We start from the raw sequence: 27,922 nt of genomic DNA, 5'->3' as shown, positions 1-27,922 counted from the left end.
CTCTATGCCCGGCACTGGGTCTAATGCTCAAGATTTAAACCCTCAGTGAACCTAGAATGACAGGCTTAACAACACCAGAGCAGAAGGACTGTCCTCCACCCGCAGCCATCCAGCCACGAAGCAAGTAGGGGCAGGACGGGGGAGGGAAGCGGGGAGAGAACTGGAGGGGTCACTGCAAGAGGGCGCCCTGCAGGCCGGTGCAAGGACTTCGGGCTGCAGGCTTCAACCCCAACCTCCACACCGCCAAAGACCCTGCAGTTTTTCTCAGGAACAAGTATTATGAACTCTGTGTAGCCAGCTCCTATCTTAAGACAATATTTTTAAAGCAAAGTAAACACTGGACAAGATTTCAGTGTCATTTTCCAAACGGAGTCAACATCATGTCAAAGTGATGCTGCGCCTGTGCATAGAGGAGGCGGGACAGCAGGGGAGTCGGAAGGGGGTGCTGGCAGGGGGGTTCTGACTCGGCTTCTCCGTCACAGACTCCAACTGACATCAGCTTCCCTGAGGGCTGCCTGCACACACACCCCTACTTGGCTCCCTAGAGCCTGTGTCGCGCTGTGTACGTCCCTGCTGGACCCGCAGACCAGAGGCTGGGGAAGGGAGAGGACCAGTCCTGAAAGCCCCCAGCGAGAGGTCTGCTGGTGCCCTGGGCCGGTGCTAGGAGCGCCCACCTCTCCAAGCCCCGGACCTGGCCCTGCTGCCCCAGTGGGGATGCAGCAGAGGAAGGGCCATCCTCCTTCCAGACGCCACCCACCAGGAGCCACCAGGCTACAGTGATGATGGAGAAAACAGGCCAGGGCCACACCACACCGTCCCCCCAACACACAGACACAGGACACAGAGGGCAAGAGGCAGACACTGTCCAGCTGACCTGAGAGGGAGAAACGAGGACGTGACCTCATCTATTAAACTGAATTCTCAGGAAGGCAAAACACCACGTCCAGTGAATGAACAAGTTTACAAACCAAAACTAATCCTGGTTTTCTATGTAAACAATAATCACCCATCATACTGCCTGATGGAAACTACCCAGGCTTCACAGATGAGCTCTGGGAACCCTGTGGCCGACGCGAGCACGGGAGGACATGGCGAGGAAGTGACCGAACGGCCACCGTGAGCGCAGGCGTGAGGCCGCATCCTCGGACCCATGAGGGCTGTTTCCTCATCCAGCTCCCTGCTGACACTTGGCCCCAGCCCCGGAGGTGGCACATGGGCCGCAGGGCAGTTACCAGCACACTCTGGAGGATGAAAGACGTCACTCCAAGCTCCTCCACGAGTAGAGTGCACAGCACCCTCCACGTTCCCTGGCCCAGATGCTCTGTGCTTACCCGGGGGCACCCGTCACAACTGTCGACCCCGCCCTGTCTCACCTCTGGCCTGACATGAGGCCAGACCCTAGCCTGACAGTGGCAGTGAACCGTGCCTTTTAAATGTAAAACAAGATGGAGCACCTGCCCACATAAATATGTGAGAAATCTGCCTTTTGACAATTCAAAAAGATATATTTATTTTGCTAAAATAGCTTGGTCCAGTTTTGGCAGCTGAAACAATAGATTCTAGTAGCTCTATTTAAAAACTACCAGTTGGATTTTAAGAAAAATAAACTTGCTTTCTACTCCAATCATTTAAATCTTTAATTAAATTAACTGACACATCTGAAAAACCTATTTGAAGAAAACCCTTCAGCAGTAACTTGAACTTTCTAACCACTCAAATAGTTGAGAATACAAATATGTGTTTCGAGGCTCTATTTTAGTTCCAGGAAAATGAAATGAGGAGAAAGTGATGAAATAAAGAGGATGACTGCATTCTCAAGGGCATCAAGTGGAAGCAGAGAAAGCAGCCAGCTGTGTCCCCACCTTCCCACCCGCTGACGTGCACACATACATGTGTATGTACACGCATACACGTGTGTACATCATGTGAATACAAAGGCCCACCTCCTGAGGCAGTGGCGCACACCCCGACACGTCTGCCAACACCGGGGAGACGTGACTCCAAGCCGCCTGGCTGTCCCTGGACCGAGGCATGCACACCCCTGCATCCCTCTTCTTCAAGTGTACAGCTGATCACGTGGGGTGGACAGGACGGTCTCTAACCTGTGCCTCCTGCAAGCCAGGGCTTCACGTGCATTATTGCAACTCAGGGACTCCAAGAAAATGCCCCACAAGGCGCCACCCCGCCTCGAAAGCAAAGGGCCACCCCCGAATCTGTGGACCGTGACCTGCATGCCCTTCCCATGTCTCATGCAGGCTGGGAGGCCACCAGCCACTCCAGATGCCATCTCCCAGCCAAACCCAGCCTGTCGCCCGAACTCTCTCCAAAGACGCCAGGGGCTCACCCATGGGGTCACAGAAGCCTCTAAGTCCTGTGCAGGCGGCTATGACGGGACAGAAAGATCCCCCAGACACCCTGGGCTCCAGTCCCCCTCAACCCTCACTGATGACTGGCTCAAATTTCTACAGCCACAAGAGGGGACCAGGGACACATTTCAGTCTCCAGTTAAAGGATGGTGAACTAGCTGAGAGGGGGCAACCTTCCCCATTCACCACAGGCTTCGGGGTGCATGGGTGCCCATGTGGGACCTGGGGAAGGTCACAGGAGGTCAGGTCCTCAAGGCAGGCCTCTCGCCTCTCCAGGCCAGCCTCAGAGGACGCCCTGTGTCATGAGTGGGTGCTGGGCTGCACTTCCACCAGGCTTTCAGACAGGCTGCCCCAGCTGCTTGTGAATTTCTCTGTGTGTTACATGTAGGCTGTGGGGGCACTGAGGGGCCTAGGAAGGGGCTCAGAGAGGTTTCCAGAACCTGCTTTATGGGCTGCTTCCCAGCACAACCACACACTACCCTTCGTATCCTATGCCGACCCAAGTCCTTCTGAGTGAAGGTATTGCACCTTTCTTCAAGGGTCCCGAACCACCTGCTCCTCCCAGGCTTCATTTCCTTGCCACACCCCTGCCCCAGCATACCCCAGGAAGGTGCATAAAATCATTTCACTGACTTGGGGCTTTGCGACATGCCCAGGCTGATTTCTGACAATGATTCAGTTTTCATCAAGCTACTTCCCTACTGAAAGCAAGTTCCAAATGTCTTATACGCAGGATTAGTCCAGCTCGGTAAGAATTATCAAATGCATAAACCGCAAGAATTGAAACTCGTCATTACGAACCTAATGAAATCCCTTCATTAATGAAGAGATCCCATTTTCAGTCCATGCTGGCTAGTCTGTTTCCCTACCTCAGCTCAGCAGCTTCGTCCCTGAACTAAGACACCTAAACCTGTACACACACTGTCAGTACTTAACCAAAGACAGAAGTCAACACCTCTCTCCGCCAGGGGGTGGTGGAGGGCAGGAGCTAAGGAGTAAGCCTACCACTCACCGCCCCTTTCCCATCTAGCACTTCCCTCTGATTCAAATGGAGCCGGAGCTGCGGCAGCCAGAAGTGCCAAATTAAGACACAGTAGACCCCTGACTTCGTGACATTGTACAGGAGACAGGGATCAAGACCATTCCCCTGGAAAAGAAATGCAAAAAAGCAAAACGGCTGTCTGGGGAGGCCCTACAAACAGCTGTGAAAAGAAGAGAGGTGAAAAGCAAAGGAGAAAAGGAAAGATATAAGTGTCTGAATGTAGAGTTCCAAAGAATAGCAAGAAGAGATAAGAAAGCCTTCTTCAGCGATCAATGCAAAGAAATCGAGGAAAACAACAGAATGGGAAAGATTAGAGATCTCTTCAAGAAAATTAGAGATACCCAGGGAACATTTCATGCAAAGATGGGCTCGATAAAGGACAGAAATGGGATGGACCTAACAGAAGCAGAAGATATTAAGAAGAGGTGGCAAGAATACACAGAAGAACTGTACAAAAAAGATCTTCACGACCCAGATAATCATGATGGTGTGATCACTAATCTAGAGCCAGACATCTTGGAAAGTGAAGTCAGGTGGGCCTTGGAAAGCATCACTACGAACAAAGCCAGCGGAGGTGATGGAATTCCAGTTGAGCTGTTTCAAATCCTGAAAGATGACGCTGTGAACGTGCTGCACTCAATATGCCAGCAAATGTGGAAAACTCAGCAGTGGCCACAGGACTGGAAAAGGTCAGTTTTCATTCCAATCCCAAAGAAAGGCAATGCCAAAGAATGCTCAAACTACCGCACAATTGCACTCATTCACAAATGCTAGTAAAGTAATGCTCAAAATTCTCCAAGCCAGGCTTCAGCAATACGTGAACCGTGAACTCCCTGATGTTCAAGCTGGTTTTAGAAAAGGCAGAGGAACCAGAGATCAAATTGCCAACATCCTCTGGATCATGGAAAAAGCAAGAGAGTTCCAGAAAAACATCTATTTCTGCTTTATTGACTATGCCAAAGCCTTTGACTGTGTGGATCACAATCAACTGTGGAAAATTCTGAAAGAGATGGGAATACCAGACCACCTGACCTGCCTCCTGAGAAATCTGTATGCAGGTCAGGAAGCAACAGTTAGAACTGGACATGGAACAACAGACTGGTTTCAAATAGGAAAAGGAGTACGTCAAGGCTATATATTCACCCTGCTTATTTAACTTTTATGCAGAGTACATCATGAGAAACACTGGACTGGAAGAAACACAAGCTGGAATCAAGATTGCTGGGAGAAATATCAATAACCTCCGACATGAAGATGACACCACCCTTATGGCAGAAAGTGAAGAGGAGCTAAAAAGCCTCTTGATGAAAGTGAAAGAGGAGAGCGAAAAAGTTGGCTTAAAGCTCAATATTCAGAAAACGAAGATCATGGCATCCGGTCCCATCACTTCATGGGAAATAGATAGGGAAACAGTGGAAAGAGTGTCAGACTTTATTTTTGGGGGCTCCAAAATCACTGCAGATGGTGACTGCAGCCATGAAATTAAAAGACGCTTACTCCTTGGAAGAAAAGTTATGACCAACCTAGATAGCATATTCAAAAGCAGAGACATTACTTTGCCGACTAAAGTCCGTCTAGTCAAGGCTATGGTTTTTCCTGTGGTCATGTACGGATGTGAGAGTTGGACTGTGAAGAAGGCTGAGCGCCGAAGAATTGATGCTTTTGAACTGTGGTGTTGGAGAAGACTCTTACAGTCCCTTGGACTACAAGGAGATCAACCCTGGGATTTCTTTGGAGGGAATGATGCTGAAGCTGAAACTCCAGTACTTTGGCCACCTCATGAGAACAGTTGACTCACTGGAAAAGACTGTGATGCTGGGAGGGATTGGGGGCAGGAGAAGGGGACGACCGAGGATGAGATGGCTGGATGGCATCACAGACTCAATGGATGTGAGTCCCAGTGAACTCCAGGAGATGGTGATGGACAGGGAGGCCTGGCGTGCTGTGATTCATGGGGTCGCAAAGAGTCGGACACGACTGAGCGACTGAACTGAACTGAACTGAACTGAACTGAACTGAACTGAGACCCCTGACACCTCCAGATCTATCAGGGAACAGCACGGCATGCCAACCCACACAGACCACGTGGGATTTCTAAGAAATAACCATTATGAAAATCCGTGGCTATCTGCAGTGAGGCACAGAAGTACTCTAGTAAGAAGATCAGAGCATATGTCCAGTGCAGCCCTGGGCTCTTATCAGAAGGAAGAGGACTCTGGCCCCTCAGCGCCTACGAACTAATGCCACTTCTCTGATAGGCACTCTCCAGGCCTGGCGGGTCAGTCCAGGGAGGGTGTGGCAGGGAAACAGCTAATCCCCTGCTCAGGGCATCTGAATCGCTCGGGATATTGACCAGACAGCCCGTGGCAGCGCCACAGGACTCGTCCTCGCGTTAGCTCTCTCCCTGTGTCCTCGTGCATGGCGGTCACTTAGGTGCACGCGCCGTCTCTGCTCTGTCTTCACAAACCCCAGGCCAACCGAGGACACTCAACCCGAGACTCAGGACACTGCAACTGCGGGGGGACTTTCCAGAGGACAGCGGTAACCTCCTACTCAGACCCCCAGAAAACCTGTACTTATTCCCTATAGATATTAATACTAAGAAGCTCAAACTGTGATTCCTTTATGTACATTCACATCTGACACACGTTAATCACACCACACTAAGAAATAAAAGAAAACAACTTCTGTTTTTATGATAATCCCAGACTCCCCCAAATGACCCCATGTCATGTTTGGAGCCGATGCCATTTAAACAAAACAAATCAGGTTTAAATTAAGTAGCCAGATCTAGGGAGGTTAATTTACCCAAAACCCACATGGATGAAGAATAAGAACTTTCTCGGTAGCTGTTGCAAGTGTAATTTTCATTCGCCTTCCACCAGGATGAAGTCAGGAGCACCTCTCTTCCTCACATTCAGTAAGTCATAGACTAGTACCCCTGACCCAGCAATTCCACTCCCAGGTATCAGCCCCAGAAAAATGAAAACACACACAAAAACCTGCACACAGATGTGCAAAGCAGCACTGCTCACGACACTCAGGAAGTGGGCACAGCCCTGGTGCCCACCGACGGGTGATGGACAAACAGCACGTGTCTCCGTGATGGGCCGTCATGCGGCCAAAAAGAAGAATGGAGCACCGGTGCGCGCCACAGGAGGGTGCCAGTGCTTCCCTCAGGCAAAGCCCGCACGGCCAGCAACCCGAGACAAGAAGCCGGTCAGAGGCGGCGGGACGGAGGACGGGGCACGGGGTCCTGCCATGCGGTCTCTCTGGGGAAAACACCCCGGACTTGGACCGTGGTGCTGTGCACTCTGTGAACGGACTAAAGCCTGCCAGCACGTCTGCTTTAAGATGGTCAGTTTCATGGAATGGAAACCTTCTGCCTGTGCCCGCTCTGACATCTCAATCTTGCAACTTCTGTTAGAGTTAAAAAGAACTTTGTTTTCAACATTTTAATGTGGTAACAAGTCTTTCAAATGGGACAATCTTTGTCCGTAGAAAAATCTACACTTTTAAGAAAAAATCAACAATTTGGACAGAGGAGCAGAAACACCCCACTAGTCCTCTCTAGTTAACAAACTACAACTTAAGAACTTGGTGACACGATGCTACATCTGCTGAGTAATCACATCTCTTTCCAGGCGCTGCCATAAGGCCTGTTTGGGAAACATTAACTCAACCTTCGAGAGCAGGATAGAGCTGCCATCTCTGGAGCACAAGCCAGGCCACCTCCCAGACCCAGGGCCAAGTGACAGTGGACCCCAGACCCCACAGGAGAGAGGACGGTCCCCCTACATCACATTGGGCAGGGGCGGCACAGCCCCCGGCATGGCCTCGACCTGGACACACAGTCCTTCTGAATGGAAGCCTGACCCTTGTCAGAGACACAGGACAGAGCTGTGGTAAGACAAGTGAGCCGACCACCAGCTATCAAGTCACAACTGCCCATCACCAGAACCAGATTCAGCTAGTGAAACTGATTGAAAACGATTATGTAAATCAGTATTAACATGGAGAGATTTCTACCATGCAGTGAGGAGAAGCAAGTTATAGGATGGTAAATACAGCATGTGATTTGTAGAGCTCTCTGGACCAGAAATGTTTCCAGTTATTCTCACTTCCTTCGTTATTTTTATATTTTATCATCTTTTAAAAGCAATAAATATATATTACTTTTCTAAACAACGGGGGGAAAAAGCCTGAGCCCTGTGGGGATTTCACTCTCCACGTGGTCAGAAATTCACGCATCACTGCCAGTCATCCCTCTCCGTGGTCACCAGTGAGCAGTCCACGTGTCACGGGCCCTGCGGCTCCAGCCCATGCTGTTCAAGGGCCACTGCACACCAGTTACCTCACGTGCGGAGAGGACGCACCTTCCGAGTTCAGGGTGATGAGGGTGACGTTGTTGCCGATGTTCTGGCTTCCTGACTGCCCGCAGTTGGAGACGGAGTCGCTGGCCTCAGACCCGCTCTCCCCGTCCTCGTTGTGGCTGTCCTCCTGACCCGGCACCTTCACCACGATGGTGTTCTGCCGACGCCCGGGCACCGCGCTGCGCGGAAACAGAGACACCAGCAGCGTGGTGAGAGCACGCACGACAGCACGCGGAGACAGTTCTGCACGCACGCTCCCCCTCGCGTCCCAGAGAGGCGTATCCCGGCACACGCACCGGGCCACCAGCCTTCCCGCAGCTCTTCCTGCTCACGGTAACAGCAGGAAGCAGTCTGCGGCTCCAAGAAACTGCACGAAACTTGAAACGTTTAAAGAAGTGAAATCGCAACAGGCTGTGACTTGAGGCCGGGCCTCCCATCACGGAGCGGGCCCTGCACAGCACTGCTGTCGGGGTCACAGAGACTTCTGGGAAAGCGTCTGCAGACTCAGATGACAGCCCCAAACTGCTCCGTCCCGGGACATTCTGAACAAGACAGCCCGGGAGGACGCAGCTCTTGCTCCCAACTGTCCCCCGCTGACAGAAGCCGCTCGAGCGGGCTAACAAAGCCAGTCAAGAGCCTCCTGGGGGACCCTCTCACCACCACAAGGGACCCTGATGTGGAGCAGTGAGACACCGCCAGGAAACCAGACCACCACAGCTCCAAAACATGCTCAAAATAAAAAAACATTGATCTGGAGACATGTGACCCTTCGACTTCCTTCAAGAGACGGCTGCACCCAGGGAGGGGAAGCAGTGAGATGTCCCTGCTCGAGGGGGCTCCATCCCGGGGGTGGGGGTCGGGGCTCCATCCCGGGGCTGGACCTCACTAAATGCTCTGGACCTGCCTTGACCGCCACCCTCGCCAGGCCCGTCTCATGGGCTGTCTGCTCTGTGGCCTTGGCCCCGTGTCTGCACCCACCTCCCTTGGCCGGGCTCCTGGGGGCCTGGGCCACAAGGAAGCAGCAGGACTGCTGCAGGAGGGCCTGCGAGACTCGCTGGGAAGCAGCATGGCGGGGCCAATGCCACGGGGAGGGGGGGCCCCGTACATGAGGGGCAAAGATGCCCGCCACGCACCCTCGCCTCAGCTTCAGGTTACAGCCGAAGCGTCTCCAGAGAAAGGAGTGGAGAAGGCACCACCTCTAAATGCCTCCACCACTTTGCCAATGAGACGGGGTGTCCGCCGACCCGACATGCTCGGACAGACAGACAGACAGATGGGAGTGAGGTGAGAGGACAGGGCGCGCGGACCACAGTGAGCACACAGGGCCCGAAGACACGGGCGACCTGGACGCCGCCCCGTCCCCGGGGCCCGGCAGTGGTGGTGAGAGGTGGGGGTCGTGCTACTGACTTGCTAATGACATTTTCCAGGGGCTCCGGTGCCCTGCCGCTCAGGGGGTCTTCCATCTTGGCTACAACGGCGTTCTGCCGATCACTGTTGAGAATTACTGTAGTCTGGGGGACGACGCTAGGGAACAAAAGAATCACAGAGAAAAGAAGACCTTAACACGACAGCGTTCATGGAGAGCAGAGTCATCAACAGTCAGCGCCCCTGCCCTGCTCCAAGCAGGGGAGGCCCAGCAGGGCCCCCGACGTACATGAGCAACACCGGCAGAGGGCCAGCTGGGGCGGTGGGGGCTTCTTAACAGAGTCTAAGCCTGCTCCTTGTTGGTACCGGCAGGAGAAGTGGCTTAGGAACGTTCACATCTTTACGGAGAAGAGACGGGTGTCACAGCTGTCACTCAACAGTCAGGGAATTCCCTTCTGAAATCTAGGCTTTCAGTCCCTTGCCAGGTGAGAGTGCTGTGCGCAAAGGGACAAACCTTTGTAGCAGGGGCCAGGGGTGACTGCACAGCACTGACCGCTGGGTTCTGCCAGGCCAGTGCAGGACCCACGGCCCAAGGCCGGAGACTGTGCTTTGAAGAAAATCGTGCTCAAAAAACTGTGCCCTGACAGGGGCTGTTCCTCAGGGGAAATGTGTGTTTAAACATGTGGGAGACACAGTCGTCGAGACTTCTTGCTCCTGAGACCTCCAATCCTCGGTGCTTCCGGCCACACCTTGTGCAGAAAGAACAGGTGGTCGGGATGCACAGCTATGTCACCCGGGAAGAAAGTCATCCCTAGACCTCACCCCAAAAGATCAGCGCTGGGAAGACCCTGTTTTTACAGGCAGAGCACTCACATACCCAAAAGCATCCGTGAGAACCCCACCCCACAGTCCCAGCCACATACTGTCAACACTCCCAAAATCAGAGGTACAGATGGTGCCATTTCCTGCCACTTGACGCAGTGAATCACAGGACCATGGCGCGTTTTCCTAAAATAAACCACAGTCACTGTGCTCCATTCACAGCTGTTACCATCTTCTCAGTTATTCTACTCCGTTGTCAGTGACACCCAGGTAATCCCCCAGGCCCTGACAACCCACCCACAGGTCAGCATCACAGGTGGCCAGGTACCGAGGTGACATGTACGGGCTCCTATGTGATGGCCTCAGCAACTCATGTGTCCTAACAGGAGATGGGATTTTCCCAAGTGTGTTCCCGGGAGGCTGCTGTCACCCAGGTCCCCACACAGAGACACCTATCCCCTCACCCCAGTGGCGTGTGAGCCCTTTCATGGGCTGAGAGGTGAGCCACAAACAACAGGTTAAAACGGGCTCACACCAATGTCTGGTAGAGTCGTTAACTAAACGGGCCTCTGCTTCCCACAAGACCTCAAGGTAGAGGGAACACTAGTCTGAGGCAACCACTTCAAGCTGGAGCAGAGGCAGCCCAGGGGCACCTGGCTCCGTAGGTGTGCAGGGCCCTCAGTGACTCAACTCCCTGAGGCCCTCCTTCCAGAAGGTACGGTGTCCTAAAGATGACCCCTAGGACAGCACCTCTGGCCAACGTGGTTGCTCCCTCTCACAAAGCCTCCCCTCAACCACACCAAGAAGCCCTGTCCACCCAGACGTGAGATAGGAAGCGCCCTGCGGGGGACACTCCTCACCACCTGCCTTCCACGAAGTGCACGTGAAACCACGACTGCCGGTTTTAGCGCCCAGACAGTTGAACGTAATCTGTGGTGACGGACTGCTGAGGCTGCCGGCACGCACGGGAGGCAGTGAGGAGCCCTTCACCCCCCACACCCTGATCTACACAAACAAAGCTCCTCAGGACTCAGCTGTCAAATCTGAGGACAGAAACCGAAGTGGTGCTGAGCCCTGCTTCATTGTAAGTGACGGATTACTCACACTAGCCAGAGATTCAGGAATTAACTCACACTAAAGCCCCATCCATCTCAGGGTGGGGGGTGGGGTGGGGCAGTGGGGGGTACATTCACAATACTGCATTGTTAAGAATTAGTTGTAAACTAGTAGTATCTTGCATGGTTTTCCTCAACTGCGTACTAATAACTATAAAGATTCTCAATCCAGAAGAGATTAAAAAAAAAAAAAACCCTCAGGACTTATGGTTACAAGAAATACATTTCTCAGCTTCAAGTTCTATCTGTATTTCCATTACTAAGGCGTGTAACAACCTGGTTCACGGGATAAAATTTTGTGAAGAAAATGAAATGGGAATGAAAGTCCAAAAAAGCAAAAGGGACCATGTAAAATTTGACTGTCTAAAGGTTATTCATGGGATTTTTTTTTAAAGGATGACTGTATTTGGATTATAATGGAAACACTTAAGAAAGCAACGAATCAGTCTGTTTTTAAATATCAACATTAACATGCCAGACAATATACCCTTTCCACTAACCGAGTTATGTCAACCTCAAGCTGTACAAAATAATACTTTGGTTTTCAGAAACTATGCAACATCCACATGACACCAAGGAAGCAGTAGTTATCCCGAGGAGCGAGTGTCACAGCACGTGAATGTCCTGCCGAGGAGTCACAGCCCCAGGGACCAAGTCAGACACAACCTGGGGGGCTACTGGGAAGGGGGCTGCAGAGGTGATTAAAAGGCCCAGCTTGTTGGCATTAGATTAACCAAGGAACAGATCATCGTGGGTGGGCCTGCCCTGATCAGGAGAGACCTATAAAAGGAAGCTCAGGCTTTCCCTGGTCTTGGAGATGCCAAACAGCTCCTGCCCACGGAGTCCCTGCTGGAGATGAACCCCTTCCCCGTCCTCCTGCCCCAGACTGCACACACACGTGCCTGGCCACCCCCATGGCTGTGTCAGCCAATGCCGTGTAGGGCATAAGCCTGGGCCCGAGTGTGTGCCTAGGGCATGCACGCTTGTTTAACCTTTCGCAGACTTGGTTATTACACATAAGTTGCCATGGACACTTGTGTGGAGGTTCTGTGTGAACACGAGTTTCCACTTCTCTGGCCTAAGCGCCCGAGGATGTGCTTGCTGGGCTACTTGGTGAGGACAGGTTAGCTTGGTGGAACACCCCCCCCGCCGCCGCCCTGCAGCAGAGTGGCGGCCACGTCCACATGCCCACAGCGGCAGTGGGAGGCCCGGGGGCGCCGCACTCGCTGGCGTCAGGAGGGCCCCTGGGGAGCTCTGCGGTCTCCTCGCCACGTTTCCCTGCTGGCGGACACTGCGCAGCGGCTCTCCATGTGCCTACTCACCATCCACACCTCCTCTCTAGTGAGATGCCGGTTTCTGCTTTTTGCCCGACTGTCAAACTGGATTGGCTGGCTTTTCACTGTGGAGTTTCAAGAGGTCTTTACCCTGGACATTCCACTAATCTTTTATAAGATGTGTGGTTTAAAAATACCTTCTCCTAATCGGTAGCCTGTCTTTTCAGCTCCCAACAGGTCCCAACAGGTCCTTCATGGAACATAAACTTTTAATCTTGATCAAATCTAATTTATCTTCTTTTTTTCATGGATGGTTCTTTTGGTGAAGTCTCAAAAGTTCTCCGCCCAGGCCCAGGTCTCAAAGGTTTTCTCCTGTGTCTTTATCCCAAAGTTTTGGAGCTTTACATTTTACCTTGAAAGCTATAACCCACTCGAATTAATTTTTGTTCACGGTGAGGTTTCCACCAAGGTACATTTCTTTCATCTTTCCTACGGACGCCAACTGCTCCAATACCATTTATTCAAAAAGCTGTCCTTCCTCCATCAAACTGCTTGTGCAGCTTTGTCAAAATCTAGCTGGTATATTTGTGTTGGTCTAACTCTGGGCTCTCAAGTCAGTTTCATTGATCAATTTATCTGTCCCTGGGTTATTCTGGTTTTAAATCTTCATGTGTTCAATTCATTCCCTCACAGTCTTAAACCATTACTCCATGTTTACCTAGAACTGTATGTCTGCTTTTAAAGTTCCTGTTAAATGAAAACTTAACCAAAAGGGAAATGGCTAGACCCAGAGACCACCCTGATTGTTTTAATTCTAAGATTAGGCTAATTTGCAAGCTGGACATTCTCGCCCAGTTTTAAGATTACACTAGTTACTAGTTGAGTACTCTTGCCTAAGTATACTCTCATTCATCCCACAGCATGTGACCGAAGGCCACCACCCTGCCGGAGAGTGACTGTGAGTGCAGGACCCCCGCTGCTCTTCAGGGCAGTCACATGAGGGCTGCTCCTCATGGGCAGGAGAGGCCCAGAACCCCGCCTGAAAGGAGGCCTCACCCTCACCCTCGACGGGCAGCAGACACTGCAGTACCTTCCATGCACACACAGGCCAACATCCAGTCCAAGGTCACACGGTTACTCAGTGGTAAAGTCAGGTTCGAGTCCAAGTCCTTGAGCAGCAGAGCCAACCTTCCTGACCAAAGTCTGTGGAGTGGGAACTGTACCCCACAACTCCCTGAACCTCAGATTCTCGTTTTTTAACAGCTTCTCTGGGTGATTCTGATGGGTGTGCAGGTTTCAAACAACCCCAAGCACAACAGCCCTGGTCCTGCTGCGGCCGCCGGGGCCTCCCCACAGCCTTCGTGCTGTGCGTCTGCTCTGTTCAGTGACTATCCCAGCCGCCCAGAGGGACGCCCAGGACACCGGCAGTCCTGTGTGGTCGAGGGGCACCCTCAGATCCCAGTGGTGTTCCCAGGCTCATGCGGCTGGTCTGCACAGTGGAAAGAACAGAGCAGGCGTCCAGAGATGCAGGGCTTGCAGCGCAGGCCAGGACGCTGTCCTCACTCAGGGCAGCCTGCGCCCTGAGCTGGCGCCTCAGCAAGCGTGAGGCTGGCTGACGCTGGACACTCGCCGAACGACGAGCATTAATACTAGTGACTTCTCGCCTCCTGGGTTACTCCTCATAGCAACCCTCCCTTATGATTTTTATTCCCCTTTTACTGTTGAAGAAATTGATGTTTAGAAAGGGTAGAACCTGCCCGAGGTCTCACCATTCACAGGCAATGGAGCCCGGATTCAAAACCGAGAATCTCTCATGTCCTTTGCCACTTGCTGGTGGAGAAGAGAAATAACCCTGTTTCAATGACTGCTACCACTCACCTTGCAGTATTGGGGATTTTAATCACTTTGCTTTGATGGATTTGAAACCAAATGTCTTCAGCTTTCAGAGGTGTACTGGCAAGCATTTTCCAATTACACTTACAAAGTGGTCCCCAACTTTCCCTCAGTGTCAGGAAACTGCTCTGTGAGCAGGTTAGAAGGTCCTGAGCTGCTGTCCTAAAACAACTCATCAGTCCCACCAAGTGACCACTGTTTGAATGGACACTGTGGCCACCATCAGGGGACAAGCAGCCATGGGCATGGCTGGCGTTGGGAGGCAGGGGTTAAACCCACCAGCGTTCCTTAGGGGTCCCTGGGAAGATCAGGTCTATGTGAGCAGCACAGTTGCCCCTTATTTCCAGTCTCCAGGGAGCAAGGAGAAAGTAGGCAGGCCCTGACCACGCGTTCTCCAAGCAAACACTCAGGAGAGGAGTCCAGCTGCTACCCACATCAGATGCTCTAGGGTGGGGCTGAGTCCCAGGACAGGCGGCTATCCTCAAGTGTCCACAGCTGCGCCTCCACATAGGCCAAGGGCACTGCCGTCTGGGCAGAAGCTTTGTACCTCCCACAGATAAGCTAGGTAACTTCAGTGTCCAAAGGCCAAGTCCTCCAGAGAGTCCTCACCACACAGGCCTGGGGAGGCCAGGCTGCGGTGTCTGCCTCAAACCCCACCCCCTACCTTCAGGACCGAAACCACACTCGGCACCAAGGTTCGCCGGGACCTGCCGCCCTCGGCCTGGGGTGAAAGCAACACTCACGCACTCAGCTGCGGGAATTGTTCTGGCTTATACCTGAGTCACCGTGACTAGCCTGTGTGTGGCCCACTGCCTGCTTTAATTGGAGAAGGAAATGGCAGCCCACTCCAGTACTCTTACCTAGAGAATTCCGTGGACAGAAGAGCCTGGTGGGCTGCTGTCCACGGGGGTCACACAGAGTCGGACACGACTGAAGCGACTTAGCATGCGTGCATGCCTTGGAGAAGGCAATGGCAACCCACTCCAGTATTCTTGCCTGGAGAATCCCAGGGACAGAGGAGCCTGGTGGGCTGCCGTCTATGGGGTCATACAGAGTCGGACACGACTGAAGCGACTTAGCAGCAGCAGCCTGCTTTAATCCTTCGTAAAAGGGCACCCTGACTGCCAGTAGAGAACACCTATGTTGAAGACGAGAGGTCTCCTTCCATGATAAGCCCGCCTTCCCTCCTCCCCCAAGCGCCAGAGTGTGTGTGCATGCTGGTCTCCTGCTCCAAACCCTTGAAGGAGCGAATCCCTGACTTGTCTGGTGCTCTCTGCTCTGATAAGATTTAAAACTGTGCTTTTCTTCTTCAGAGCAGTTCCTCAGAGTAATCTGAGAGGCTGTCTTCTGGGCTACAGTCCTCAGTTTGGTTCAGATAAGATTTCTTTTCTTCCTATTATAGATTGTCGATTGATTATCATGGTCAGCACCCAGGTGAGGCGGTCAAGTCAGGCATTATTTCCGCTCACACAGTGATGCCCAACTTTGTCAACTGTGATAGGGGGGAGTTAGGGCAGAATCTTGAAAAATATTTGGAACAGTGTTTGCCTCCCTCCCATCTACATTATACTCTGCTGACACTGATCCTTCTGCAATTCAAAATAATCACTCATCCAGTTCAATCCCTGATTGGGAACTAAGATCCTGCAACCCACGCAGTGTGGCCAAAAAAAAAAAACAAAAAACCTTCTATTTTTAGTTTTGAGTATGCAAAGAAACCTCTGATTCATTACAATTGTTTAAAAATTAGAGGAATACATTAAAGCTTTATAAGAAATGCTTAAGCTTTTAAAAATAAAAACCTGGTATATGTCCATTACATCTCAATAAACATAAATAAACCATTTATACATTAAGAAATAAAGAATAAAAGTTGGTTGCTTTTAAAGGAAACACAAGCATTTTTCTAGTTAATCAGTATGTTCAGTTCAAGAGAACAGACTAGCGCTAACCAGCTGGCTTTGGGTCGTTCTCGAGGAGTCTGGCTCCACAGGACCTCGCTGGGCACCAGGGATTGCTCCCTGGGTTCCGTACTGCACAGGGGCACTCATGCTGGCCCCTCAGTGGGCACCCACCAGGACAGCACCCTAAGTGGGCCTGCACCCCAGGCTCAGCTCAGTCCTAACTACTGCACATCCTTCAAGTGGCTGTGTCTGGCATCAAGTCAAAGTCACTCAGTTGTGCCCGACTCTTTGCAACTCTCACGGACTATACAGTCCACCAGGCTTCTCTGTCCATGAGTTTCTCCAGGCAAGAATACTGGAGTGGGCAGCCATTCCCTTCTCCAGGGGATCTTCCTGACCCAGGGATCAAATATGGGTCTTCTGCATTGCTGGCAGATTCTTTACCATCTGAGCAACAGAGGAAGCCCAAAGTCTGGCTTCAAACAAGTGCAGAAAGGTTGTTTTACACTAGTCCACATAAACATCCTTGAACACACCCTTGACCCCTCCAGGTCTCACAGCATAACGGAGGCCAATCTTGAAATGCTCATGGCAGCGCGTGAAGGACGGATAAGTTGTCACATACTGAGTCACGCAGCTCAGCAAAGGAAGCCTCAGGTCCAGCACTTCCAAAGCCAGCAAAACATGGCCTCAGTGTTAAAGCCTCACACTGCTATGCCTAGAATCACGATGAGTAAAATCCCAATGTGTGGTACACTCGCAAGAAAGGAAAAAAGGCACCCACCTAAGAATTCAAGTCCACTTTCCTTCTCCCTCGCAGAACAGCACTGCTGGACGACACACCATCCAGGCAACCTCACAGGCGGGTTTCTTATATTAAGCTTGAGCATCAAAGAAAAAGGTTTTCTTCCTTTGTCTTTTTTTCTTGAATTTATTTAAAGAATCTCATTCAGGTATAGAATCTGAAAAATCTGAATCTAAAAATGCCAACTGAGTTGGCAGCAGTCCACTGGTTTCTATGCTCCGGGGACCCAAGAGAATAAAAAAATACTTCTCAGAGCTGATACCAGTCTAGTCCAGGCCCACTTTCATTAGAAGTAGCCCACAGGTGAGTGGGCCTGGGGCTGTTCTGGGCCCACGTGCCTCTCGAGGAGGACGGGACGGTGCAACTGCAGTGGACGCCTCCTCACCCACCACCCAGAGCCTGCCCCCAACTCCTCAGGGTGTCCTCACTTGTCCTGGAAGATGGTGACCTGCCCAGCCACACTCTCCACCACGCCAAGGGGCCTAAGGAAACTTCAGATATGTTTTAAAATACACAATCTGGATATAAAATAATCCAGGATTTACATACTTCTTTTATTTTAAATATCTGAGGCCCAGAGTACTTGGAGAAGTACTTCATTACTCAGAACATTAAACAATTTTTAATTGTTTTTGGAGACTTACTTCTCTGCACTCCACTACCCACACTTAAGACTACATTTCTCATTTACTCATGTGTTTATAAATTAGTCACTTTCTAATTTAAATTTATTCTTTTTCATTGATGTACTAGGATTAAACTCTTGTCTTTTACTTCTCTCCAAATTTTCTTGTTAACAGCTTTCAACTACTGGCAGTTTTTTTTTTTCTGTTTTTCTTTCCTTTTTAGAACTTACATGGAGGGAAGTGCCAGATTTAATGTCTTCTTTAAAAAATCATTCATATGCAACCTATTTTAAACTATACCTAAGAAAACAGAGAAATGACCTTTCCTTCTGTCAATCTCACATTAATAGGTATAAATAATGGTTTTATTAATGATATTAATAGACCTGCCAATAAGTATATTCAATAATATGATAATGTGACAATATGATTCTTTAAAACAAGAAAAGCTGAGTTGTGTGAACTAGATTACACACCCGAGTCCGCATGAGGAAACTTTACTCTTTTGTTACTGTGAATGCACACAGAGAGCAGCTCACAGGCCTCTGTACAATCAAAGCTCCTCCCCGCAGAGCAAAGCACGGGAGGCTCTGACCAGGAAGGCTGCTCGCGGGTCTCCTGGAACGCTGGGGAGAGAAGCCTGGAAATGCCTCCCTGAGTCTGGCGGGCGTGGCCACAGCGGTCCCTGACTGGCCTGTGGGAGGGGCCAGGGCGGGCAGTCCTCCTTTCCAGGCTGGGCAGTGTGGACGCCGAGCACAACTCAGCACAACTGTACAACACGCCCCGCCACCCCTGTGTCGCCCATGGCTAGTGGAGGGGGGCGCCCTGTCCTCCTCCCAGGACCCGAACCCAGGGCAGCCCAAACCAGTGGCCTCGGGGTCCACACACAGCCGCAGTGGTACCTACAACCCCGCGGACTCATCCCCGTCCCCCGTCCCACGGGACCACACAGACCAGAGACGGGGAGCCTGAACATCGTGCCCCTGTCCCCAGGGACAACCTTTCCCCACACGGTGACAAAGCGACAAGCCACCAGGCTGTCCTCACTCAGGGCAGGAAACTTGCCTTCACTCTTGCCTCAGCTCTCAGAGGGGGGCTGTCCTTGAAGGGGGGCCTGAGAGACTCCCCCAGGTCTAGGGGCAGAGACCGAGGGGCTGACAGCCTGTGAGGACGAGAAGCCTAACACCACCTCTCTCCCCACACCCACTGCCAACGTCCCAGACATTCAGATAGAGAATCCGGCTTCTAACTCGCTGAGCCCAGACTCACCATCTTTCACATTCACACACAAAATATTTCTGTATAATTTTAACATAATGTGAATTTTCCAGAAATTTTACTATCATTTGAGTCTAGAAAGAACTGTACGTTGTTTCACTTGTCACTTTAACAGGAACCACCCTTTCTGTAATATTCCACCACCAACTGGCATCCCAGTTCCAGGGCGACAGCCTCCCGGCCGTCAGCTGACGTAGGCCTATCCACGGCCTCCCGACATAGCCCCCAGCCTTCTATGCATTATGACATGTGGTACATTATTATACGCTATACGCTCCCATCCTTTAGTTTTTTAAATTACGAGTTCTATTTTCTAGACATTACGTCTTAGGGTAAGGGGTCATTACAAAAAATTTTCCTTTAAAAACGGCACTGGTCCTGGCAAGTCTGAGTCTCTCTGCAGAGAAAACATGCTTCATCAAGTATCCACGGGGAGAAAAGATACGACTGACCATCAGGACATGGTATAAACACTGGGTGAAACAGCACAAACCACCTGGCCTTCCTCTGGGGACAGAGACCCCTGGGGCCTCCCCAACCCTGGCTGGAGAGCAGGTGTCGGGGCCATGCAGTGTCCCCAACACACTGTGACACTTCTGAGAGTTACAAGGGCCCACACTGCAGGTGTCGTCCACAGCCATCCCAGGCAAACCAACAGGCAGCCACTGGACGCTGGCCCATCCATGAATGCCCTTCCCCAATCCCACGTGCCCCCAAAAGCACTGCCCCTTCCCCAGGGGGCAGATGGGGGACCCGCAGACAAGGCAGAACCCTGGCCAGGGCCCCCACTCCTGAGCAGCTGCCCCCCGCTGCCTCCTCCGCACTCATCGGGAGGCAGCAGTTGGCCCAGAGACCCTTGGTAAAGGTCCCAGCTCTCATCAAGCAGACAGGTGTCACCACCACCACCACAAGACCTCTCCGCAGCCCCTCGTGGGAAAGGACAGCAACGCCAGCAGGATGGACGGATGCAGCCACTCCGGCTGGGGTTTCCACTCGTCTCCGCGGCTTGATGGTGCCCGGGACCAAGCACAGGCACCCCGGTCAAAGGCAGGGACACCCCCACATCGGCCCACACGCTCCCAAGTCTCTGATTCCAACAGTACCTGAACTACTGCACATCCCACTACAGTTAGGCTCTAAACAGAAGAAAACTAAGAGGCACAATAAAAAATACAGGCTTGAGTGGAAAGTCTGATACTCTCAAGTGAAATTTATAAAAAGCTATCTCTGAAGAAAAACAATCTCTCAAGACTAGCCAGATGGAACAGGAAAAGAGAAGAAACACACGTCCATCTTCAAAGCCTGGCGGGCCACTTCCAAAGCAGAGATGCCCAGCTCATGCCACGAAGAGGCTGTGAGGACGGCCCAGCTGCTTGGAAAAGGCCATGTCTCGTCCAGGTCTGACTAGCGTCCCACCCTGAATGCCGAGGGCACAGCCTGGCGGGGGGGGGGCTCTCACCATCGCACTTTGTTGCAGGTCTGGGTGGCGCCGAGGGGTGAGCCAGCCACCATGGGCACCTGGATGGGGCTGTGCTGCTTGTTGGTAACCAGGTCCAGCTTCTCTTCCAGGGATTTACACGTGGCCTCCAGAGCCTGCAGCTTGGCTTCAATGCTATCCAATCGCAAGCAGATTGTCTGGTTAATGGAATACAGGAATGACTGCAAGAGAAAAACAGAAGAGCTTCAGGAAGGGCCTCTGGAAGTCCAGGCAGACAGTTCCAAGAACACCGAGCAGCTCTCTCCCACACTCGGCTGCATCTGTCCCCACAGGACGAGCCCAGCACTCCAGCTCCACTTGTGAGCAGCAGCGTCTCAGGAAACAAGCTGGACCCTGTCCACTCACAGCGTGACTGACTCTGCTGGGAGCAGCTGCAACTCTCAGTTACACTGAGATCCACAGAACACAGAACCTAAGTGGGCTTTACGACGTGAGTTTATTAATCAGTAAACCTACACGTAAAACTAGTCAAATGCATCTATGAAAACAGATTACACCCAACATCAAAAGAGCCCAGAAACCTGCCTGCTCCCGGGACACCCACCGCCCCAAGGTGAGGGGTGGTGCCGCGGCTCCCGCGTATGAGAGCGGCACAGCTGCCACCTAGTGGCCGTTCGAAGAGCCGCCGCACGTTCCAGCGCCGTCACCCAAGTCCCGCCTGGGACCAAGGACCGGCTCAAACACCAGGTGGGAAGCTGCCGCCTCCCCCAGCAGCCACTCCTGCCGTGGGTCAACAGGGACACGGAGAGAAGTTGGGGTGTGACCCCGCTGGCCTCGCAGCTGACACAGGGACGATGCTGCCAGGCGGGAGCCAGCCCGTGATGGCTCAGCTCAGCAGAGAGGCAGTGTCCAAGGCTCCTCTGATGTAAGCATCGTGACAACCACTCACTGGTAGCCGAAGTCCCAAGGTCAAATCACTAATGACCCCACTATTTTTTACAATTTGAAGACATCAACCATGCGGCTCCCCAATTCTCTAAACAGTAAAACTTCATCGTCTTAATCCTGAATTAGAAATGATTCCACCTGGAGTTTGGATGAACATCAGTTATTACATACCAGTAACACAACTTCACAAATCAATAAAACAAAGAAAGGCCGAGAATAGCACTTTTAAATAAGTCTTCTAGATACAAGTGATATTAACCAAAAATCATCCAAATCTATCCTTTTAGCAGAGCTCTGGCAACCTGGCGAGCACACTTTTCCCAGGACATGTGTGGCAGGTTCCAGCTGCAGCCCGAGGCCCTGCTCGCAGGCCAGGGACGCGACAGGACTGCTTTCACTTGACCTTGTCCACATCTGACTGGTATGCTATTCACCACACAAGGCTTTTTTGCGATGAAATTCTCACTGCATTTTATTTTTAACTATATAATGTAGGGTTACTGAACCAGTGGTCCTCTATACATTTATCTGAAATAGAATTTTAACCGGATGTGTCTTCACCCACTAGGTTAAGTTCATGCTGCTTCTCCATGTTAACAAGATGAGCCAGACGTTTTTACACAGAAGGCCCAGGTAAACAAAGAATACAGCTATATAGCACAGGGAACTTTACTCAATACTCCATAATGAGCTGTACAGAAAAAGAATCTAAAAAAAAGTGGATACATGTATGCGTATGCTTTGCTGTACAGCAGAAACAAACACAATATTGCATAAATCAGCTAAAAGTTCCTTGGGTTTTCCTCTGCACTACAGTCCTAACTTCTCACACGAGCTGGCGTTCATCTCTGTGGCTCTGCAAACAGCAGACCCAACAAATTAAGCCAAGAAACGCGATCGCCCACTGACTGAGCCAGTGGTTTCCAAGGCCCCATCTAGCAAACCGTAGAGTTTAGGTACCCTAAACAACAGACACACAAGTGCTTCATCACTGGGGGAATGGTGTGCATTCCCTCCGAGCATGCGAGGTCCATGGGTCTGTGTAGGAAGAGGCCACAGTCCTGGTTTATTCCCTGTGAGTCTTCAAGGGGAAACGTTCATGGCTGTACGCGCCTTGTGGGGGACTGAACAGTGACTCAGAGAAACGATACGTCCACATCCTCAGCCCCAGGACCTGTAAATGAAGTCTTTCTTGGAAACAGGATCTGGGCAGATGTAATCAAGATAAGATGAGGTCATCCTAGGTGAGGGTGGCCCTGTCCTTGTAAGAAGCAGAAAAGCAACGGAGACTTGGAGGAGGCCATTGAAGATGGAGGTGGAGACTAGAGGGACACGGCCTCGAGCCCACAGATGCCTGGGCCCCCGGGAGCTGGAAGAGGCAGGAGGGACCCTCCCTCGGAGCCTCTGAAGGGAGCTCAGCCCTGGGGAAATCCTGATTTCAAACTTCTGACTTCCAGAACCGTGAGAAAGTAAATGGGTATTGATTTAAGCTCCTCCTAACCCCAAATTGTGAAAATGTTGCGGCAGCACCATGTCAGATATAAAAAGCCACATATATTAATACTCTCACCTTTATAGAAGGGTCCTGGCAATTGATCTCTAGTCGTTGGCGTTTCAAAGCTGGTTCATCTTCGTCTGTCACTACATGATTCTCCAATACAACTGAAAATCAGAGACAAAAAACACTTCAGTACTAAAGGTTTAGCAGAGCTGCTTCATGTGAAGACAGTGAACCATTCCAACACCTTAAACATAAAGGTGTCACCTAAGGTTAAATGAGAATTAGCACAACCTGTTTCATATTTTACTATTTACAGATTTAACTTAAAATTATCAGTCAGGCAGAAAATAGGCTCTCTCCTTAATCTCAAGAAAAACTGAGATATTGGATAAATTATCTCCCTAATGTGCCAATGAGTTGATACTAACACTGAGACTGCAGGCTTCTGACTCAAGGCTCTATCCAGCCACCCTTTGCGACAGAAACCAATTGCTAATAACGACTTCTTCCCAACTTTAAAATAAGGTCTTGTCAGCCAGCCACCTCATTCCAAAAGCAAAACCACTCTCAAATACTACATCTTCTCAAGTGTTGGTCATCCAACTAGTCTCAAATGTAACACACTAAGTTTCAAGGAAAGCCACTCCCCCGAAGTGTGTCTGAAATGGAGGTCTCCCACCAGCACCTTCCCAGGGGGCTTCACGACTTCTCCACTGATAAGTCACTTGGCCCAGGTTCAGGGCTGACACAATATGGTCCCAATCCTGATGTCTTTACATCTGTACTTACCAGGTGATTTGTCTCAAAACTCTAAAATGTAAAGATACTCAACAGACCTGAGACACTAGCAGGAACCCTTCAGGAGTCCCAGGGAGAGCACTAAGCTGCTCTCCAGAGGTGGAGTTACACCTAAAGCTCTACCTGACAGAGACCAGCCACAGGCCCGCGAGGCCAGAAGCAACCTGCTCGCCAGAGAGCTCTGCGCCTTGTATTGTGCCTTCACACCTCACACGCCTCTGTAAGATATGCAGGAACAAGCTCTCACTTAATTAAGTTAAGAGAAAGGAAAAATCCAAGCCTACACGTGTTGTGGTAGCAACACAGGTTCTTAAACCTTCATTGAAGCCTGCTTACTTCCACTGGAAGCTGGTGATTAAAACAGGACTGGGAGGATGAAGAGGCTCTGGCAACCACTAATCTAATCCTTTTAATTTGCTGACATCAAGTCCAGAGAAGTTAAGTGACTTGACCAGGGACACAGCGGGTCTCCTCTCCCTTGGCAGAGTGACGCACCTCACGGTGACGAGCTGGGGGCAGCAAAGCACATGAGGACAAGGAGACAAGCCTGCGGTGGCAAAAGGGGCACACACCTCGGTTCCACTTTCTATGAGCCGTGGGGCTCCTAGTTCATTCTCTTCTTGTACAATTCTGCATGCACTTCTTTTGAAATTAAACAAAAACACTCCAATGTTCATTTTAAAGCCATCACGGTCACCTGGAATGGCAGACCCAACAAAGGTTACCATCGTGTCTGTGTATGCAGACGGGCAAATAGACTGGCTACGGGGTACACACGCAGTCACAGGAACCTAACTGAGCACGTTGATTTCAACAGGAAACCAAGAAAACATGGAAGGATGCATACGCCAAAAACTCAAAAGCAGTTCTCTTGCTAGAGTTATGGGAAACTTCTACTTCTTCTAGTTGCTTGACAGTATTTTTTAATTTTACAAAGTTCACATTTTAGAGATGAAAAAAATATATATCAGTCTTAAACTCCCTCCAGACGTAAATGTGGGGGTACAACACAGTGCCTGCTGGTGTGGAGGGGGCCCTGGGGTCAGAGACGGCGGGTCCCCTGTCCTCAGAGAGCCCTCCCTGCACACAGTAGGTACCCATTACACAGCCATGAGCTGTAGTTCGCAGCCATTTAAGGAAGCTACATGGAACAAAACCAGGATCAAAAATGACTCCTCTAATCCTTCTCTGGACTGAAATCTACAGAGGGAGAAAAAAAATTTTTTTTTAACAGAGGGAGAATTTACTTGGGAAGTAAATTGTTAAAATTTTAGTAGTTTCTAAAAACACTTAAAATTTATATAACTGGACCATTTTTCTTTTATTATTGTATTACAGTGTGAGTGCTTTCTAAAGAAACTGTCTACCCAACAAAATGTGACCAACTGTTTTTAAAACCGTGATGCTGGTGACAGTGCTGCTGTGTTTTCGGTTCACTGGTATATGAGGAGAGCACCAAATGAGGTCAAGGCTTCACGTTCTTGCTCCAAACAAACCGGTTCGCCTTTTACAGAGAAATCTGGGGTTAACAGCTAACTTCAGACGCCCTGACTTTGCTCAAGGATCTGCCAAGTTTTTGACTGTTTCAGTTACCAGGTGACAGTACTTCTTATAAACAATTCAGAAGCAAAATTAGGAAAAAAAACTGACTCAGTTCAGTCGCTCAGTCGTGTCCGACTCTTTGCGACCCCATGAATCACAGCACGCCAGGCCTCCCTGTCCATCACCCAAAAAACTGACTAAAGAGTAGCATTTCTGAAGGAGTACCTCCATAGCTTCATGATTGCTTGTTCAAACCTAAAATTACACGTGCTGCCCATCGTCCATACATAACTAATTTCCCAACTAAGCTTCTTCAACTAAAAGATCATACAAGATAGACATCATCACACTTTGAGATTCCTGAAAACCTTCTTTTCCGTAGGGAAAACAGTCAGCATTTCGACACTACTATTCCATGAAGAGGGCTTCCCAGGCGGCTCAGTGGCAAAGAATGCGCACACCAATGCTGGAGACTCGGGTCTGAGCCCTGGGTCGGGAAGATCCCCTGGAGAGGGAAACGGCAACCCACTCCAGTATTCTTGCCTGGAGAATCCACAGACAGAGGAGCCTGGCAGGCTATAATCCACGTCCAACAAAAGAGCTGGACATGACTTAATGACTAAACAATTCCACGAAGAATAACCGGGCAACCAAAACAATTTCTGTGATTTAATTATGTATGCTTATTGTTTTAAACTTAACAGACATATTAAACACATAAAACTTTATGGAAAAAAAAAGAACACTAAGAAACCTTTTTACAAAATAAAAGTGCTGACAAAGTGTTTCATAAAGTTCTTGAAATCAAGAGTTCCCCTTATAAAGGGTCTAGTATCTAGTTAAGATTCCAAAGTAGCTGAGCGCCTTGACCGTCACTAAGGAAGATCACCAGCACTGGCGAAAGTGCAGGAAAAAGTCCTCTCTCAGAATAACCGCGTAGTGTTTCTGGGACACCCGTCAACGTCTTATCAAAACTCTGAACAAACACAGCAGCTCTGCTTCTGGGAACTCACCCTACAAAAATATTAATGTCTGCCACGATACACAGCAAGACCTTTACTGCAGGGTGTACACGGAAGAAAAACAGTGCAAACCCTGCGAACGCCGTTCCCAGGGAAGAAGCGGATGCAGGCGGGAGCAGCATGCACGGGACACCTCGAAGGCGTGCACACACGCGGCAGATGCTCTGCAGCTGCAAAAGAGGCGCGGACGGGACCACCGGGACTTGGGGGGCCGGGGCGCAGGGGTGGGCTGGGGGGTGCTGAGGGACCACGGAGACGGGCGTGGGGCTGACAGGCTCACGCGCTCTGAGCATGCCCTCATGTTTCTCTTGCTTTACTGAAGGAAAGGAAGGGAAGCTTGTGGAAGATCCTTTGGGTTTTTCCCCCAGACTGCCCTCAACTCTGTACCTGGGTGGCCGGGACTCAGCTCCTCGACGGCGATCTGCACCACGTCGGCCAGGTCCTGTTCTGACATCATCCAGGACGCGAGCAGAGTGGCCGGTGGTTGAGCCGGAATCAGACTCGTGTAGGACGACGTTCCTGCCACCTAGAAACAAGAGCAAGACAGCCGAGAGGGAGATGAACGACTGTAATCTTGAAATGATGGAAACTTAGGCCATGCTCTGCGTCCACAGGTTCACCAGGAGCCTGTGGACATGTCCAGTATGAGGCTCTTCTTGCCTCAAACCATCAAAATGTCCCTTGTTACTAGACGACCCCCTACCCAGCCAGTCCGTTCCCATACCCCCTCCCAAGTCACCTTCCTAAGACAGCCTCAACGCGTCACCCCCAAGCCAGATGTCCCCAGACCCTCTTCCTGCCCACAGAACACGTCCTGTCCCTCACCTGCCCCTACCAGCTCTCAGCTCCACTACATACACCACACTCCAAAAATCATGGCAAACACACCTCCAGATCCTACCCAAGCGGACCTGTCCATCAAAGCTGTCCCCTTGCTGGTTCCCACTCCTCACATGCCCTCCCCTCAGGCAGGCAGAGCAGAGGGCCAGTGCCTGGGAGGACTGACCACGGCACCAGCACCCTGCTCGGGCCGGGGCCTGCCCCACCGCTGTCACCCCGAGACAGCATCACGTGTGCAACACAGTCCGTTCCTTTTTTCCTGCCCTGAAACTCTCCGATTAGGCCCGGACACACCTTTCCCTAAAGAGAAACGAGGCCATGCCACTCCAGATACAACCCACTGACACAGGTCTAAACGAGGTACTTGCACACTGGGTGCCTGGAGGTCAGGAGCCAATGCCACTGGAATACTTGTTTCATCCTATACTTTGTATTTTAATCACCTGTAAGTAAACGCTTATGACACAAGCAATCTATCCTCCCCAGCTAGACTTCTTGTTCCCTAGGGCGGACACTGAGCGCCCAACTCTCCAGGACAGCACCACCCCCCGCCCCAGCCACATACACACACACACACACACACACACAACACACACACACGCATGCACACACACACACCACACACACATGCACGCGCACACACACACACCACACATACCACACACAAGCACGCACACACACCACACACACACACCACAAACGCACACACCACACACACACACCACACACACACACAACACACACAGACACACACACACCACACACACACACACACCACACACACACACCACACCACACACACAACACACACAGACACACACACACCACACACAGACACACACACCACACCACACACACACAACACACACAGACACACCGTCCTGAGGCAAGTCTACCCCGACTCCAGGCAGGAGTAGCCAAATCAAGAGTCTTAGGTCATCCACTTCCAACCAGGAGTCTACTGACAGCT

At 50.9% G+C, this 27,922-nt stretch overlaps 1 protein-coding gene across 7 annotated transcripts in view; it reads right to left on the bottom strand.

Moving 5' to 3' along the window:
* Positions 1–27,922, bottom strand: part of BANP (BTG3 associated nuclear protein) — a 71,392-nt gene that overhangs the window by 26,498 nt on the left and 16,972 nt on the right. For 4 of the 7 annotated variants that reach the window (XM_018061833.1, XM_018061834.1, XM_018061835.1 and 1 more), the window contains exons 2-6: positions 26,500–26,638; positions 22,820–22,911; positions 20,323–20,522; positions 9,189–9,305; positions 7,785–7,960 (exon numbers count right to left, since the gene is read on the bottom strand). In XM_018061833.1, the coding sequence (XP_017917322.1) occupies positions 7,785–7,960; positions 9,189–9,305; positions 20,323–20,522; positions 22,820–22,911; positions 26,500–26,638 (724 nt within the window). The remainder of the gene's footprint in view (positions 1–7,784; positions 7,961–9,188; positions 9,306–20,322; positions 20,523–22,819; positions 22,912–26,499; positions 26,639–27,922) is intronic. The other 3 variants (XM_018061837.1, XM_018061838.1, XM_018061839.1) reach the window with 1 other exon arrangement.

The sequence above is a fragment of the Capra hircus genome, chromosome 18, assembly GCF_001704415.2.
Source record: "Capra hircus breed San Clemente chromosome 18, ASM170441v1, whole genome shotgun sequence".
Lineage (NCBI taxonomy): Eukaryota > Metazoa > Chordata > Mammalia > Artiodactyla > Bovidae > Capra > Capra hircus.
The sequence above is the reverse complement of the archived record's forward strand: the minus strand, read 5'-3'. Positions and strand labels throughout refer to the sequence as shown.